The sequence below is a fragment of the Salmo salar genome, chromosome ssa17, assembly GCF_905237065.1.
Source record: "Salmo salar chromosome ssa17, Ssal_v3.1, whole genome shotgun sequence".
Classification (NCBI taxonomy): domain Eukaryota; kingdom Metazoa; phylum Chordata; class Actinopteri; order Salmoniformes; family Salmonidae; genus Salmo; species Salmo salar.
Window position 1 is genome coordinate 35,636,202 of NC_059458.1, and position 13,961 is coordinate 35,650,162.

At 41.8% G+C, this 13,961-nt stretch overlaps 4 protein-coding genes across 11 annotated transcripts in view; 1 reads left to right on the forward strand and 3 right to left on the reverse strand.

Annotated features, from left to right (window-relative positions):
* Nucleotides 1–13,961, reverse strand: part of LOC106592258 (zinc finger protein OZF-like) — a 510,174-nt gene that overhangs the window by 137,089 nt on the left and 359,124 nt on the right. The gene's annotated exons all lie outside the window — the stretch shown is intronic.
* The window catches only part of LOC106574981 (zinc finger protein 2), a 348,997-nt gene that overhangs the window by 89,301 nt on the left and 245,735 nt on the right, over nucleotides 1–13,961 (forward strand). The gene's annotated exons all lie outside the window — the stretch shown is intronic.
* The window catches only part of LOC106575981 (zinc finger protein 239-like), a 237,317-nt gene that overhangs the window by 20,142 nt on the left and 203,214 nt on the right, over nucleotides 1–13,961 (reverse strand). The window lies entirely within an intron of this gene.
* Nucleotides 296–11,827, reverse strand: LOC106596200 (gastrula zinc finger protein XlCGF28.1-like). Of its 2 annotated transcripts, none has more exons than XM_045698565.1 (3): nucleotides 11,231–11,827; nucleotides 5,492–5,727; nucleotides 296–3,434 (listed from the first exon to the last, which is right to left on the reverse strand). In XM_045698565.1, exons 2-3 carry the CDS (start codon nucleotides 5,589–5,591, stop codon nucleotides 2,227–2,229), a joined length of 1,308 nt encoding a protein of 435 aa, XP_045554521.1. In that variant the 5' UTR covers nucleotides 5,592–5,727; nucleotides 11,231–11,827; the 3' UTR covers nucleotides 296–2,226. The 2 variants fall into 2 exon arrangements, with proteins under 2 accessions (XP_045554521.1, XP_045554522.1); XM_045698566.1 differs by lacking the exon at nucleotides 11,231–11,827 and adding an exon at nucleotides 6,231–6,321.

Here is a 13,961-nt window from a genome sequence, read left to right on the forward strand (position 1 = left end):
ATGCACTTTGCGTCTCTAGACCATGTCGGGTGGGCCGGGCACAAAGCTCAAGGCGGCTCTCCACTTCCCTCCAGTAGTTATTTAGCCTGATAACACATCACTCCTGACAGACACAAGCAAAAATGCTTGCATAACTATAGCAGCCTAAACACAGACTCATTAGTGATCTGACATGCTGTATTGCATGGAAACTGTAGGCTACTAACAACAGCAGCTACATAGTCTAGCTTACTATGGCCCTGTCCGTCTGACCAGGGTAAACAAAGTGGTAATGTTGTGTATTGTATATACAGTATTTCACTTCAAACAGTTTATTTCATTTAATTATACACAAGAGAAAAAAAAGTGGTTGCGCACCGGGGCAGCAGGTAGCCTAGTGGTTAGAGCGTTGGACTAGTGACCGAAAGGTTGCAAAATCGAATCACGAGCTGACAAGGTAAAAATCTGTCGTTCTCCCCCTGAACAAAGCAGTTAACCCACTGTTCCTAGGCCATCATTGAAAATAAGAATTTGTTCTTAACTGACTTGCCTAGTTAAATAATGGTAAAAAAAATAAAAATAATGTACAAACATTTTTCATTATATTCTTGTCATTTAGCAGATGCTCTTATCCAGAGAAACTTACAGGACAAATAAGGGTTAATTGCCTTGCTCAAGGGCACAATGACAGATTGGTCCTGAGCCGATTAGATGAACAGCAACCTTTCAGTTACTGGCCCAACACTCTTAACCGCTAGGCTACCTGCCGCCAGATCAATTAACTTCAATACAGTTATTCAAATACATTCATCATCAATGACTAAAATAATGAATCCAGTATTAAAATACAATTCATAGTTGTTTATCATTAAACAAAAGTTGTTTAGTAATATCAAATAATCCACCCAAACTAATGCTAAAAACTGATCATTACACCATCTTTATCTGATATACACTTAGTGCACAAAACATTAGGAACACCTTCCTAATATTGAGTTGCAGCCCCCTTTGTCCTCAGAACATATTCAATTCGTTGGGGCATAGACTGTCCAAGGTGTTGAGAGTGTTCCACAGGGATGCTGGTCCATGTTGACTCCAATGCTTCCACAATTGTGTCAAGTTGGCTGGGAGTGGATCTCTACTCTGAATAGCTTGTTCCATATCCTCCCACAGATGCACAATTGGATTGAGATCTGGTGACTCAGCAGACCACTGCAGTAAGCTGAATTCACTGTCATGTTCTTGGAACCATTCCTGAACAGGCCTTGTGGCATGGGGCATAATCCTGCTGAAAAAAATCTATTTGCAGATGGATACACTGCTGCCATGAAGGGATACACCTGATTGGCAATGATGTTTAGATATCCTGTGGTATTCAAACGCTGCTCCACTTCTATCAAGGGATCCAATATGTGCCATGAAACACACTCCACACCATCACCACCAGCCTGCAATGTTGACACACAGCAGGGACACATGTACTTGTGGTTTCCTCCATACCCTAGTCCTCCCATCAGCATGACACAGCAGGAACCAGGATTCATCAGACCAGGCCATGTTTTTAAAATTAACCAGTGTCCAGTGTTTTCATTCCTTAGCCCACTGCAACTGCAGTGGGCTAAATACACAAAAACTACATCATTAAGGATCATAGCTTTCACCTGGGTTCACCTGGTCAGTCTATGTCATGGAAAGAGCAGGTGTCCTTAATGTTTTGTACACCCAGTGTATGTTGTGTCAACCATCTCATGGAAGCAGTACCACCCAGTCAACCACTCCATTGAGACGCCTCACAGAGGATATTCAACCCTAAGGGCAAATCCAAGGTCATCTCAATATCTTTACAGTAGAAGCTAACAAAACACACCAAAACTGACAAGGTGCACACTGATCAGTAAAGTAAAGAGAGGCTAACATTCTATAACACTCCCTTTCCTCTGCACAGTTCTCTCACAGTGAGAAACAATAGGTTTTCAATAGAGTGTTCTACACTTTCTTCATTTGATCCAGTTCACAGTTATCACTTCTTTTACGAGACTTAACTGATGGAGTGACTTTAATCTCAGCTGGTCTTTGAGAACTGTTGAGGCTCTTCTGATTTTATGTATATTTTATGTATTTTTTGTGTCTTTTTAACTGGCCCATTCGAGAGAAACTCTTTCCAAAGTCTGAGCAGGTGTAAGGCTTCTCTCCTGTATGCATACGATTATGTTTTTAGGTGGCCCAGTCGAGAGAAACTTTTCCCAGTCATGAACGTATGCATACACAGTCAGAGCAGGAGTAAGGCTTCTCTCCTGTGTGTGTTCTCTGATGACCTATTAACCCAGAGTATGTTGTGAAGCATTTTACACAATCAGAGCAGGAGTAAGGCTTCTCTCCTGTGTGTGATCTCTGATGACCTTTTAGCTCAGTTGATGTTGTGAAGCATTTTACACAGTCAGAGCATAAGTAAGGCTTCTCTCCTGTATGTATACGTTCATGTGTTTTTAAGTTGCACATTCGAGAGAAACCCTTTCCACAGTCGGAGCAGGAGTAAGGCTTCTCTCCTGTATGTATACGTTCATGTGTGTTTAGGTGGCCCAGTCGAGAGAAACTCACCCCACAGTCAGAGCATAAGTAAGGCTTCTCTCCTGTGTGTGTTCTCTGATGAATTTTTAGCTTCGTTGATGATGTGAAGCTTTTTACACAATTAGAGCAGGAGTAAGGCTTCTCTCCTGTGTGTGTTCTCCGATGACCTTCAAGCCCAGAGCATGTTGTGAAGCATTTTACACAATCAGAGCAGGAGTAAGGCTTCTCTCCTGTGTGTGTTCTCTGATGAACCTTTAGCTCAGTTGATGATGTGAAGCATTTTAAACAGTCAGAGCAGAAGTAAGGCTTCTCTCCTGTATGTATACGTTCATGTGTTTTTAGGTGGCCCAGTCGAGAGAAACTCTTTCCACAGTCAGAGCAGGAGTAAGGCTTTACTCCTGTATGCATACGTTCATGTGTTTTTAAATTGCCCAGTCGAGAGAAACTCTTTCCACAGTCCGGGCAGGAGTAAGGCTTCTCTCCTGTATGTATACGTTTATGTGTTTTTAGGTGGCCCAGTCGAGAGAAACTAGCCCCACAGTCAGAGCATAAGTAAGGCTTCTCTCCTGTGTGTGTTCTCTGATGAATTTTTAGCTTAGTTGATGATGTGAAGCATTTTACACAATTAGAGCAGGAGTAAGTCTTCTCTCCTGTGTGTATCCGTTCATGCACTCTCTGATGAACTGTCAGAACCTTTAATGTTGTGAAATTCTTCCCACAGTCAGTACAGGAATACAGATTCTCTCCTGTGTGTATTTTTAGGTGTATTTTTAACTTTGATAGAATTGAGAAACTCTCCTTACAACGTGGGCAGTGGTGAGATCTCTTAGCTCTGTGATCTTCCTGCTGTTGCTCTCTGGATGTAGAGAATGTCTCAACATGGTCTCCTGTGTGAACAACATCAGAAGAACCAGTCAGTTGGTATTGGTAAAAATAAACCTGTAATGTCAGATCAAAAAGACTGGTTCTAATTAAATAAAGATTTCATGGTAAAAACTAAAAAATATATAATTGCACAAGGGGTTCAGACTTTCAAGCAGCACTGTATATACACTAATCAAAAAAATAAAGGGAACACTAAAATAACACATCCTAGATCTGAATGAATGAAATAATCTTATTAAATACTTTTTTCTTTACATAGTTGAATGTGCTGACAACAAAATCACACAAAAATAATCAATGGAAATCCAATTTATCAACCCACGGAGGTCTGGATTTGGAGTCGCACTCAAAATTAAAGTGGAAAACCACACTACAGGCTGATCCAACTTTGATGTAATGTCCTTAAAACAAGTCAAAATGAGGCTCAGTAGTGTGTGTGGCCTCCACGTGCCTGTATGACCTCCCTACAACGCCTGGGCATGCTCCTGATGAGGTGGCGGATGGTCTCCTGAGGGATCTCCTCCCAGACCTGAACTAAACCATCCGCCAACTCCTGGACAGTCTGTGGTGCAACGTGGCATTGGTGGATGGAGCGAGACATGATGTCCCAGATATACTCAATTGGATTCAGGTCTGGGGAACGGGCGGGCCAGTCCATAGCATCAATGCCTTCCTCTTGCAGGAACTGCTGACACACTCCAGCCACATGAGGTCTAGCATTGTCTTGCATTAGGAGGAACCCAGGGCCAACCGCACCAGCATATGGTCTCACAAGGGGTCTGAGGATCTCATCTCGGTACCTAATGGCAGTCAGGCTACCTCTGGCGAGCACATGGAGGGCTGTGCGGCCCCCCAAAGAAATGCCATCCCCACACCATGACTGACCCACTGCCAAACCGGTCATGCTGGAGGATGTTGCAGGCAGCAGAACGTTCTCCACAGCGTCTCCAGACTCGAATTTGCGAATTTGCCAATCTTGGTGTTCTCTGGCAAATGCCAAATGTCCTGCACGGTGTTGGGCTGTAAGCACAACCCCCACCTGTGGATGTCGGGCCCTCATACCACCCTCATGGAGTCTGTTTCTCACCGTTTGAGCAGACACATGCACATTTGTGGCCTGCTGGAGATCATTTTGCAGGGCTCTGGCAGTGCTCCTCCTGCTCCTCCTTGCACAAAGGCGGAGGTAGCGGACCTGCTGCTGGGTTGTTTCCCTCCTACGGCCTCCTCCACGTCTCCTGATGTACTGGCCTGTCTCCTGGTAGCGCCTCCATGCTCTGGACACTACGCTGACAGACACAGCCAACCTTCTTGCCACAGCTCGCATTGATGTGCCACCCTGGATGAGCTGCACTACCTGAGCCACTTGTGTGGATTGTAGACTCCGTCTCATGCTACCACTAGAGTGAAAGCACCGCCAGCATTCAAAAGTGACCAAAACATCAGCCAGGAAGCATTGGAACTGAGAAGTGGTCTGTGGTCCCCACCTGCAGAACCACTCCTTTATTGGGGGTGTCTTGCTAATTGCCTATAATTTCCACCTGTTGTCTATTCCATTTGCACAACAGCATGTGAAATTTATTCTCAATCAGTGTTGCTTCCTAAGTGGACAGTTTGATTTCACAGAAGTGTGATTGACTTGGAGTTACATTGTGTTGTTTAAGTGTTCCCTTTATTTTTTTTAGCAGTGTATTTGCCACTGCTCGACTTAAAAAAGCTTGGTCGACCAACATCTATCCACCAAACAATCGATCAGTTGACTAAATGAGGTCAGCAATTTAGGCCAAAAGGGCATAAGGGGTGAATATTATGAGTCATATCATCCTCCGCTCACTATCACAAGGGTTAGTAACTACACAGACTCATTTCATAGAACTTTAAAACACTGGCAGTTTGTCTACTTCACTTCTTTAGTCTACTCTCTAATCACTCCAGATACCCCAGTTGTTCAGGGATGTGTGACGTCAGAATTACAGAATTCAACCTATCAATAGACTGGTTCATAACTTACGGAGGTCTAATTTATGAAGATAACTTATACATAGATAGAACCTGCTCTTACCATGACTAACAGATTTCCCAATCGTCTCCTCCTCTTCATCTTTAATGTTGACATTAGGCTCCAGTGTTTGACTGCAGTCTTCCAGCTTCACTGATGCCATCTCTAGATCCTGCAGTGCAAACTGGGCTCCACTGTCACAATCAGGACCCAGTGACTGTAGGTTTGGACTCAGTGTGGAAGGAGAGCGGCAGGCTGGGTTTGTCCTCACTGTTGATGTTACCCTCCTCAGACTTAATCTGAGTCGGCCAGTAGTAATAAGGAGACACGGACACAAAAGTTAGTCTTGAAAGTTCTGGCAATTTCTTTATTCTAAAACTATACTAGATCAGGTAGCTAAGCATTGATAACAAACCATTAAATTAATTTCAAATTAGACAAGGCTCACACTATAAATTAGTCTACACAATGTAAATGCACTAAACCTATAGTAGATTTCCTAAATGCACACACAGAGCACTGGGAAAATATTCAGACCCCTTGACTTTTCCACGTTTTGTTAAGTTACAGCCTTATTATAAAATGGATTAAATAGTTTTTTCCCCTCACCAATCTACAGACAATACCCCATAATGACAAAGCAAAAACATGTTTTTAGATTTTTTCCCCCAAATGTATTAAAAACTGAAATATCACATTTACATAAGTATTCAGACCATTTACTCAGTACTTTTTTCAAGCACCTTCGGCAGTGATTACAGCCTCGAGTCTTCTAGGGTATGACGCTACAAGCTTGGCATACCTGTATTTGGGGAGTTTCTCCCATTCTTCTCTGCCTTTCCTCTCAAGCTCTGTCAGGTTGGATGGTGAGCATCACTGAACAGCCATTTTCAGGTCTCTCCAGGGATGTTTGATCTGGTTCAAGTCAGGACCACTCAAGGACATTTAGAGACTTGTCCCAAAGCCACTCCTGCATTGTCTTGGCTGTGTGCTTAGGGTCGTTGTCCTGTTGGAAGGTGAACCTTCACCCCAGTCTGAGGTCCTTGGAAGGTTTTCATTAACCTCTCTGGGATCGTTCGGGATGCTAGCGTCCCACCTCGCCAACAGCCAGTGAAATTGCAGGGCGCTAAATTCAAACAGAAATCTCATAACTATAATTCCTCAAACATACAAGTATTATACACCATTTTAAAGATAAACTTCTTGTTAATCCAGCCACAGTGTCCGATTTCAAAAAGGCTTTATGGCGAAAGCACACCATGCGATTATGTTAGATCAGCGCCTAGCCACAGAAAACCATACAGCCATTTTCCAAAGAAGGAGAGGTGTCACAAAAGTCAGAAATAGCGTTAAAATGAATCACTAACCTTTGACGATCTTCACCGGATGGCACTCCCAGGACTCCATGTTAGACAATACCTAGACTAAACTAAAAGCTTTCAGCCTGACCACTTGTTGAAACAGCTCTTATTCAATCCCCTTTCACAATACAAGCCTGAAACAACTTCTAAAGACTGTTGACATCTACTGGAAGCCTTAGGAAGTGCAATCTGACCCCATAGACACAGGATATTGGATAGGCAAATACTTTAAAAAAACTACAAACCTCAGATTTCCCACTTCCTGGTTGGATTTTTCTCTGTTTTTTGCCTGCCATATGAGTTCTGTTATACTCACAGACATTATTTTAACAGTTTTGGAAACGTTAGAGTGTTTTCTATCCAAATCTATCAATTGTATGCATATCCTAGCTTCTGGGCTTGAGTAACAGGCAATTTACTCTGGGCACGCTTTTCATCTAAACTTCCCAATGCTGCCCCCTATCCGAATGAAGTTAAGGATCTTTCTGTAATTTGCTCCATTCATCTTTCCCTCGATTCTGACTAGTCTCGAAGTCCCTGCCGCTGAAAAACATCCCCACAGCATGATGATACCACCACCATGCTTCACTGTAGGGATGGTGCCTGGTTTTCTCCAGATGTGTTTCATCAGACCAGAGAATCTTGTTTCTCATGGTCTGAGAGTCCTTTAGGTGCCTTTTGGCAAATTCCAAGCGGGCTATCATGTGCCTTTTACGAAGGAGCGGCTTCCGTCTGGACACTGCCATAAAGTCCTGACTGGTGGAGTGCTGCAGAGATGATTGTCCTTCTAGAAGGTTCTCCCATCTCCACAGAGGAACTCTGGAGCTCTGTCAGAGTGACCATCGGGTTCTTGGTAACCTCCCTGACCAAGGCCCTTCTACTCGATTACTCAGTTTGGCCGGGGGGGCAGCTCTAGGAAGAGTCAATCCTGTCTCAGAGCTCCGCAGACAAATCCTTCGACCTCATGGCTTGGTTTTTGCTCTGACATGCACTGTCAAACGTGGGACCTTCTATAGACAGGTGTGTGCCTTTCCAAATCATGTCCAATCAATTGAATTTACCACAGGTGGACAGCAATCAAGTTGTAGAAACATCTCAAGGATGATCAATGGAAACAGGATGCACCTGAGCTCAATTTTGAGTCTCATAGCAAAGGGTCCGAATACTTATGGAAATAAAGCATTTGTTTTTTGCAAACAAATCGAAAAATCTGTTTTCACTTTGTCATTGTGGGTTATTGTGTGTAGATTGATGAGGAACATTTTTATTTAATCCATTTTAGAATAAGGCTAACGTAACAACATGTGGAAAAGGGGAAGGGGGTCTGAATACTTTCCGAATGCACTGTAAGGAATTGGCAACTCGTTCTCATTCTGAGAAATAAGGTTGGCCACTTGATTTTAACATCTGAACAAAGTGGACAGGCTAACAAGCTTTTCAAACAGTTGGAAACAGAAAGAAGGGTGTGTTCATAACAATTCAACTGTTCAATCTTGTTAGCAAATAGATTCAAGTTGACTAAACTTGAAATATAAAGATTACATTTTTACATTTACATTTTAGTCATTTAGCAGACGCTCTTATCCAGAGCGACTTACAGATTAGCTGGCTAGTCACTAGCACGTGGGCTTGAGAGATTTTTGAGACCTGTGTTAATTTTCTATAATGCCTACAATAAGTTAGTCATTACTAGTTACATTTGTAACAAAAAAAGGGCATTTTAATAGACTTCAAAGCCAAATCAGTGATTATTGCGACAACAACAAAAAAGCAGGTTAAACTATTTTGATCAAATAACAAATTATTAGTGGGTGTTATGGTTGTGGAAGGCTTATATTTAGCCTCGGTATAACTTCACAAGCACTGAATTCATTAGATTATTGCTGACTGTTAGAAAGGCAGTGTATTTGACCTTTAATTGTACAACTTACTTAGAGAAAAACTAAATCGAAATATATATCATGAATCGCCATTAAGTTTGAAAAACAGCCTTCCCCGTAGCTCAGTTGGTAGAGCATGGTGTTTGCAACGCCAGGGTTGTGGGTTCGATTCCCACGGGGGGCCAAGTACGAAAAAAATGTATGAAATGAAAAAAATGAAATGTATGCATTCACTACTGTAAGTCGCTCTGGATAAGAGCGTCTGCTAAATGACTCAAATGTAAATGTAAGATACAGCTGTATGATTTTTAGTCCATATCGCCCAGCCCTAACGGAGTACATTAGAGTAAAGTAGAGTACAGTACGTTATACTGTACTATACTCTATACTGTTGTCCTGTACTGAACTAACCGTTAAGTACTCTACTGTGCTTTCCAATCTTGTGAAACAGTAGCTATGTTTCCAAGTTATCCAGTGATTTTTTTTTTTACATTTAGAAAAGGTTTGAATAGAAAATAGATCAGACAATTGCCCGCTAGGTTGTTTCCATTTAACTATCTTGTGTTGATAAAAACAGCTGGACGTAATGACGCACCTCATACTGTCAAAATGATTTGGCAATCATCATTTATTTCATAAATACTGTTTTCATCCTCATTTGTCAGAATAAATCAACTTTGACAAAAGAAAGATCCACCCGTCAAACAGATATAAATGTTCTCGAGCATTAAAATATTTCTCCTATATCTGGCGTTTCCATTACACATCGCAAATAATGTTTTTGCCACATAGCTTTTGTTGAATTCACCTGAGTCAATGGAAACCTGCCTAATGATGTCTGAGTGAGTGGTTCATACTTGGTCAGGTCTAATGTTTGGGTCAAGTAAAAAAAAAAAAGAAAGACATCCAAAAGACATCGACGTCAGTCCGTGCTTACTGGGGTGTATCATATAGTGTCGGCCTATAACTTTATTTTATGAATGTCCATCCATGTGGTAGGACTAGCGTTTGTAAAACAGGCAGTTGCATTGGCTTTATTAGTCCTGGTTCCTGTGACTAATCATTTTGTCTATTTGAGCTCTGAATAGACCCATCAGCTACCCAACTTTATCAGGAGTTATCCTGAGCCTATTGGCAATGAGAATCAATGCGTTTACACACGGGGTTCAACTCCCGGACAACAGTGGTTTCAGAGTCCTGCAATAGAGCGGAAATGCTAATATTTGTGTAAACTCTACATAGTTGTGTTCTGTGGGTGTCACTGAGTAGACTGAACAATCCATAGGTAAGGCTGTAGAGTGCAATATGAATGTCCAACACAAACAAAAGACCCTCTATACTCAACTGGCGGACCGCGGTCCGGATACAGAATGGGGTCAATACGGACCCCCTAATTTTTGCCGTTGGGCTTCGACCCCTGGTATCATATAAACACACAAAACAGGTTTAGAATTGAATTGCAGGAAATTAGCTTTAAAACAGCTAAATGTTTTCTCCGCCAATTAGAGGGTTGGGGTTGCAAGTTCGAGGTTTGTTACTACGCCAATAAATGACAATATCCATCTGGACCTTTGCCACCTTGGAAATTTGTGTGACTGGACCTTCTCAAATAGTACTGGAGTAACCCTGCAATAGACTGACTGGGAAGGTGATTTTTCAGTCAAAGTCCTGCAATAAGACCTAAGACGCTAATATTTGTGTAAACTCTTGGTAATTGTTTTCTGTGGGTGTCACCTGTTTCATGGGTGCACAATCAAACCCGATTCATAAGTGCATATATGAATGCACCCAATGCAATTTTGCGGTCTAAAACCACCAGTGTGATTTCAACAGTTTTTTTCTGGTTATTTTTAAACTTTTTAATACATTTCTTTAACTATGCAAGTCAGTTAAGAACAAATTCTTATTTACAATGACGGCCTAGACCGGCCAAACCTGGGCCAATTGTGCGCCGCCCTATGGGACTAATTCATTATTGTAATTCATTTTACATTTTAAATTAAGTAACAACATTCAAACCATGTTTAGCGTTATCTAGTCCAAATATGGCATGATTCCACTATTTTGTATCATTTTGCGTCACTTTCAACGAGGGACATTTATTTTGAGGGCGAACCGCAAACTCCACTATTGTGGCTAATCGTTATTGTAGCCATCTTCACATAGGTAGGGACAAGCGAGTACCAGGGCTGAGTCCAGCAGGAGGACGGAGACGTTGGACACATTCAGATATAAATGTATTATGTAGAACAAACATGACTCTGATCCTAAGGAATCATGTCAGTTTTCTTCAGAAGATTTCTATCTGCAATTTTCCAAAACGTTTTTGTTCTGAACATCCCCAGGCAAAACCCACTGAGTTATATACGAAACTGGAAAGCCTCACTAATGAACGTGTGGTGGACTCCGCATCGTGCGCTTGTAAAATATTGTTTTGCACGTTCTTCACTCACTCAGTTTGGCACAAAACCTTTCCCAAACGTGATAATACCTTGACGGATGTGTTATCTGACATGTTCTGTTCTTTCGATATTAGACAGTCTAAACGTGCTATTACATACCGGTAGTAATAAAGAGAAACGGACAGCACAGTTTAGGCATTTTCTTTATTGTAAAGACTGGCGTGCGTCTACCGGAACTTCCTGTTCCCCCCACTACCACAGTACTCCAAATAGCGACATCTATTGGATTGATGGACTTACTACTGCTAAAGCATGTATATTGTAGAATATAAAAGTGAGATTGATTAGCTACACAAATAAAACTTGGTTTAAAAAACGATGTTTTTCAACCCATTACATATGCATTGTAGATTATCTCTGTGGAAGGCCAAGAAAATCATCAAGAACCTCAGCAAGAATCTCAGCCACCAGAGACACTGCCTGTTCACCCTGCTACCATCTATCAGGTGGAGACAGTAAGGTGCGTCAAAGCTGGGACCGAGAATGAAACCACTTCTATCTCCAGGCCATAAGACTGTTAAACAGTCATCACTGATTTGATTTTGAGAATATTGGTGACTAGCAAATTGGCTTGTCCCAATGTGTAGAGGTGTGGTGACATGTATTGAGTAGATAAATACAGATATACAGTACCAGTCAAAAGTTTGGACACACCTACTCATTCCAGGGTTTTTCTTTATTTCTTACTATTTTCTACATTGTAGAATAATAGTGAAGACATCAAAACTATGAAATAGCACATATGGAATCATGTAGTAACCAAAAAAGTGTTAAACAAATCAAAATATATTTTATATTTGAGATTCTTCAAAGTATCCACCCTTTGCCTTGATAACAGCTTTGCACATGTTTGGCATTCTTTTAACCAGCTTCACCTGGAATGCTTTTCCAACAGTCTTGAAGGAGTTCCCACATACGCTGAGCACTTGTCGGCTGCTTTTCCTTCACTCTGCGGTCCAACTCATCACAAACCATCTCAGTAATGTGTTGAGGTCAGTGATTGTGGAGGCCAGGTCATCTGATGCAGCACTCCATCACTGTCCTTCTTGGTCAAATAGCCCTTACACAGCATTGTCCTGTTGTTAATTTGAATGCCATGAATTAAACAAAAGCATTATAATTACCCCCAAAACTACAATGATTCAGTACATCAATAAAGTTACAGTTCTCTAATAGGTCTCACAGCTGATTATGCTGATAAAACATGTTAGAGAATAGGTCAGATTTAGCTTTGTGATGCTCCTTTCAACATCCTGTCTTGTTCAGCTTCAGAAAAACAGTAAATATGTCACTTGAAACATAGTTTTTTGGTAATTCATTATACAGAAGAGAAGAGTTTGATCAGTATGAATTCATGTACAAACTTTAATTTTCATTGGCAGATAAATCAAGCAGGTTTCAATTAAGTTATCCAAACATATTCATAATTAAAATAATAAATCTAGTTTTAAAATACAATTTAATAAACAAAAAGTATCCAAACTAATGGTGAAAACTGATCATCACACCATCTCTATCTGATACATGTCCCGTGTATATATATATTTACATATTTTTTTCCTCACTTATCTTTTAATATATATATATATATATTTTTTATTCTAAACTCAACCTCAAAGCACTCTCCTGCAACCCGCCTCACCAATTTAAAAAAGAAAGTATTATTTACCTCATCTGAATTCCACAACAGAAGCTAGCAAGAGGTTAGCCATTTTCACTGGCTAACGTTGAAGTTCAGCTAGCCACGGTTAGCTGTCCTCAGCTATCCATTAGCTCGAAAAGCTATCGCCAGTTTTTGTACAGCGCGACTCAGACCAGAGCATACCGGACCTATTCTCTCTCCTTTCCCCGATTTCTACCGCAGGCTCTGGACATTTACACCTGGATCTTGCAGCTAACTAGCTGCTACCTGAGTGACTATTGGCAACGTCGGTCACGGAATTAACACACATTATTACGGAGCTAGCCAGCTGAAGAGTTCCGTCAGCCACTCCTGGGCTATTCCTGAGCTAGCCAGCTGAAGTGTCTCCTGGGCTACAACTCACCTATCCTGACCCGTTTTACTGCCGATGCGGAGCCCCATCGGGTCTTCACGACTGGACCACCGACGTTATCTGCCCGAGGGAGTTATCCAACTGGCCCCTCCGTCGCGACGTAACCTGATCGCCCATCTGCGGCCCGCTAATCGTTAGCTGTCTTTTCGGCTGCGATCTGAATAGGTCTATCGGACACTTTTCTTGGGCCACTATAACTAACTATTTTGCCAACTTGGACTGGTCCCCCCTTCCACACGGAACCCCACTAACCCACAGACGGAAACGCACGAGGTGGCTAAAAACAGACCTCCCTCCCATCTTCCACCAGCTTGCTACCTATGGCCCGGCTAGCTGTCTGAATCTCACTGGACCCTTTGATCACTCGGCTAAGCATGCCTCTCCTTAATGTCAATATGCCTTCTCCATTGCTGTTCTGGTTAGTGTTTATTGGCTTATTTCACTGTAGAGCCTCTAGCCCTGCTCATTATACCTTATCCAACCTCTCAGTTCCTCCACCCACACATGCTATGACATCTTCTGGTTTCAATTATGTTTCTAGAGACAATATCTCTCTCATAATCACTAAATGCCTAGGTTTACCTCCTCTGTACTCACATCCCACCATAACTTTGTCTGTACATTATACCTTGAAGCTATTTTATCGCCCCCAGAAACCTGCTCCTTTTTCTCTCTATTCTGGACGTCACAGACGACCAATTCTTATAGCTTTTAGCCGTACCCTCATACTTATTCTTCTCTGCTCCTCTGGGGATGTAGAGGTGAATCCAGGCCCT

Bases quoted from the DNA above. Each gene is read 5' to 3' on its own strand.
- LOC106596200 (XM_045698565.1), bottom strand. From the start codon at position 5,591: ATGGCATCAGTGAAGCTGGAAGACTGCAGTCAAACACTGGAGCCTAAT. The intron at 3,435-5,491 runs GTAAGAGCAGGT...TTGTTCACACAG, and splicing joins TGGGAAATCTGTTAGTCATG to GAGACCATGTTGAGACATTC.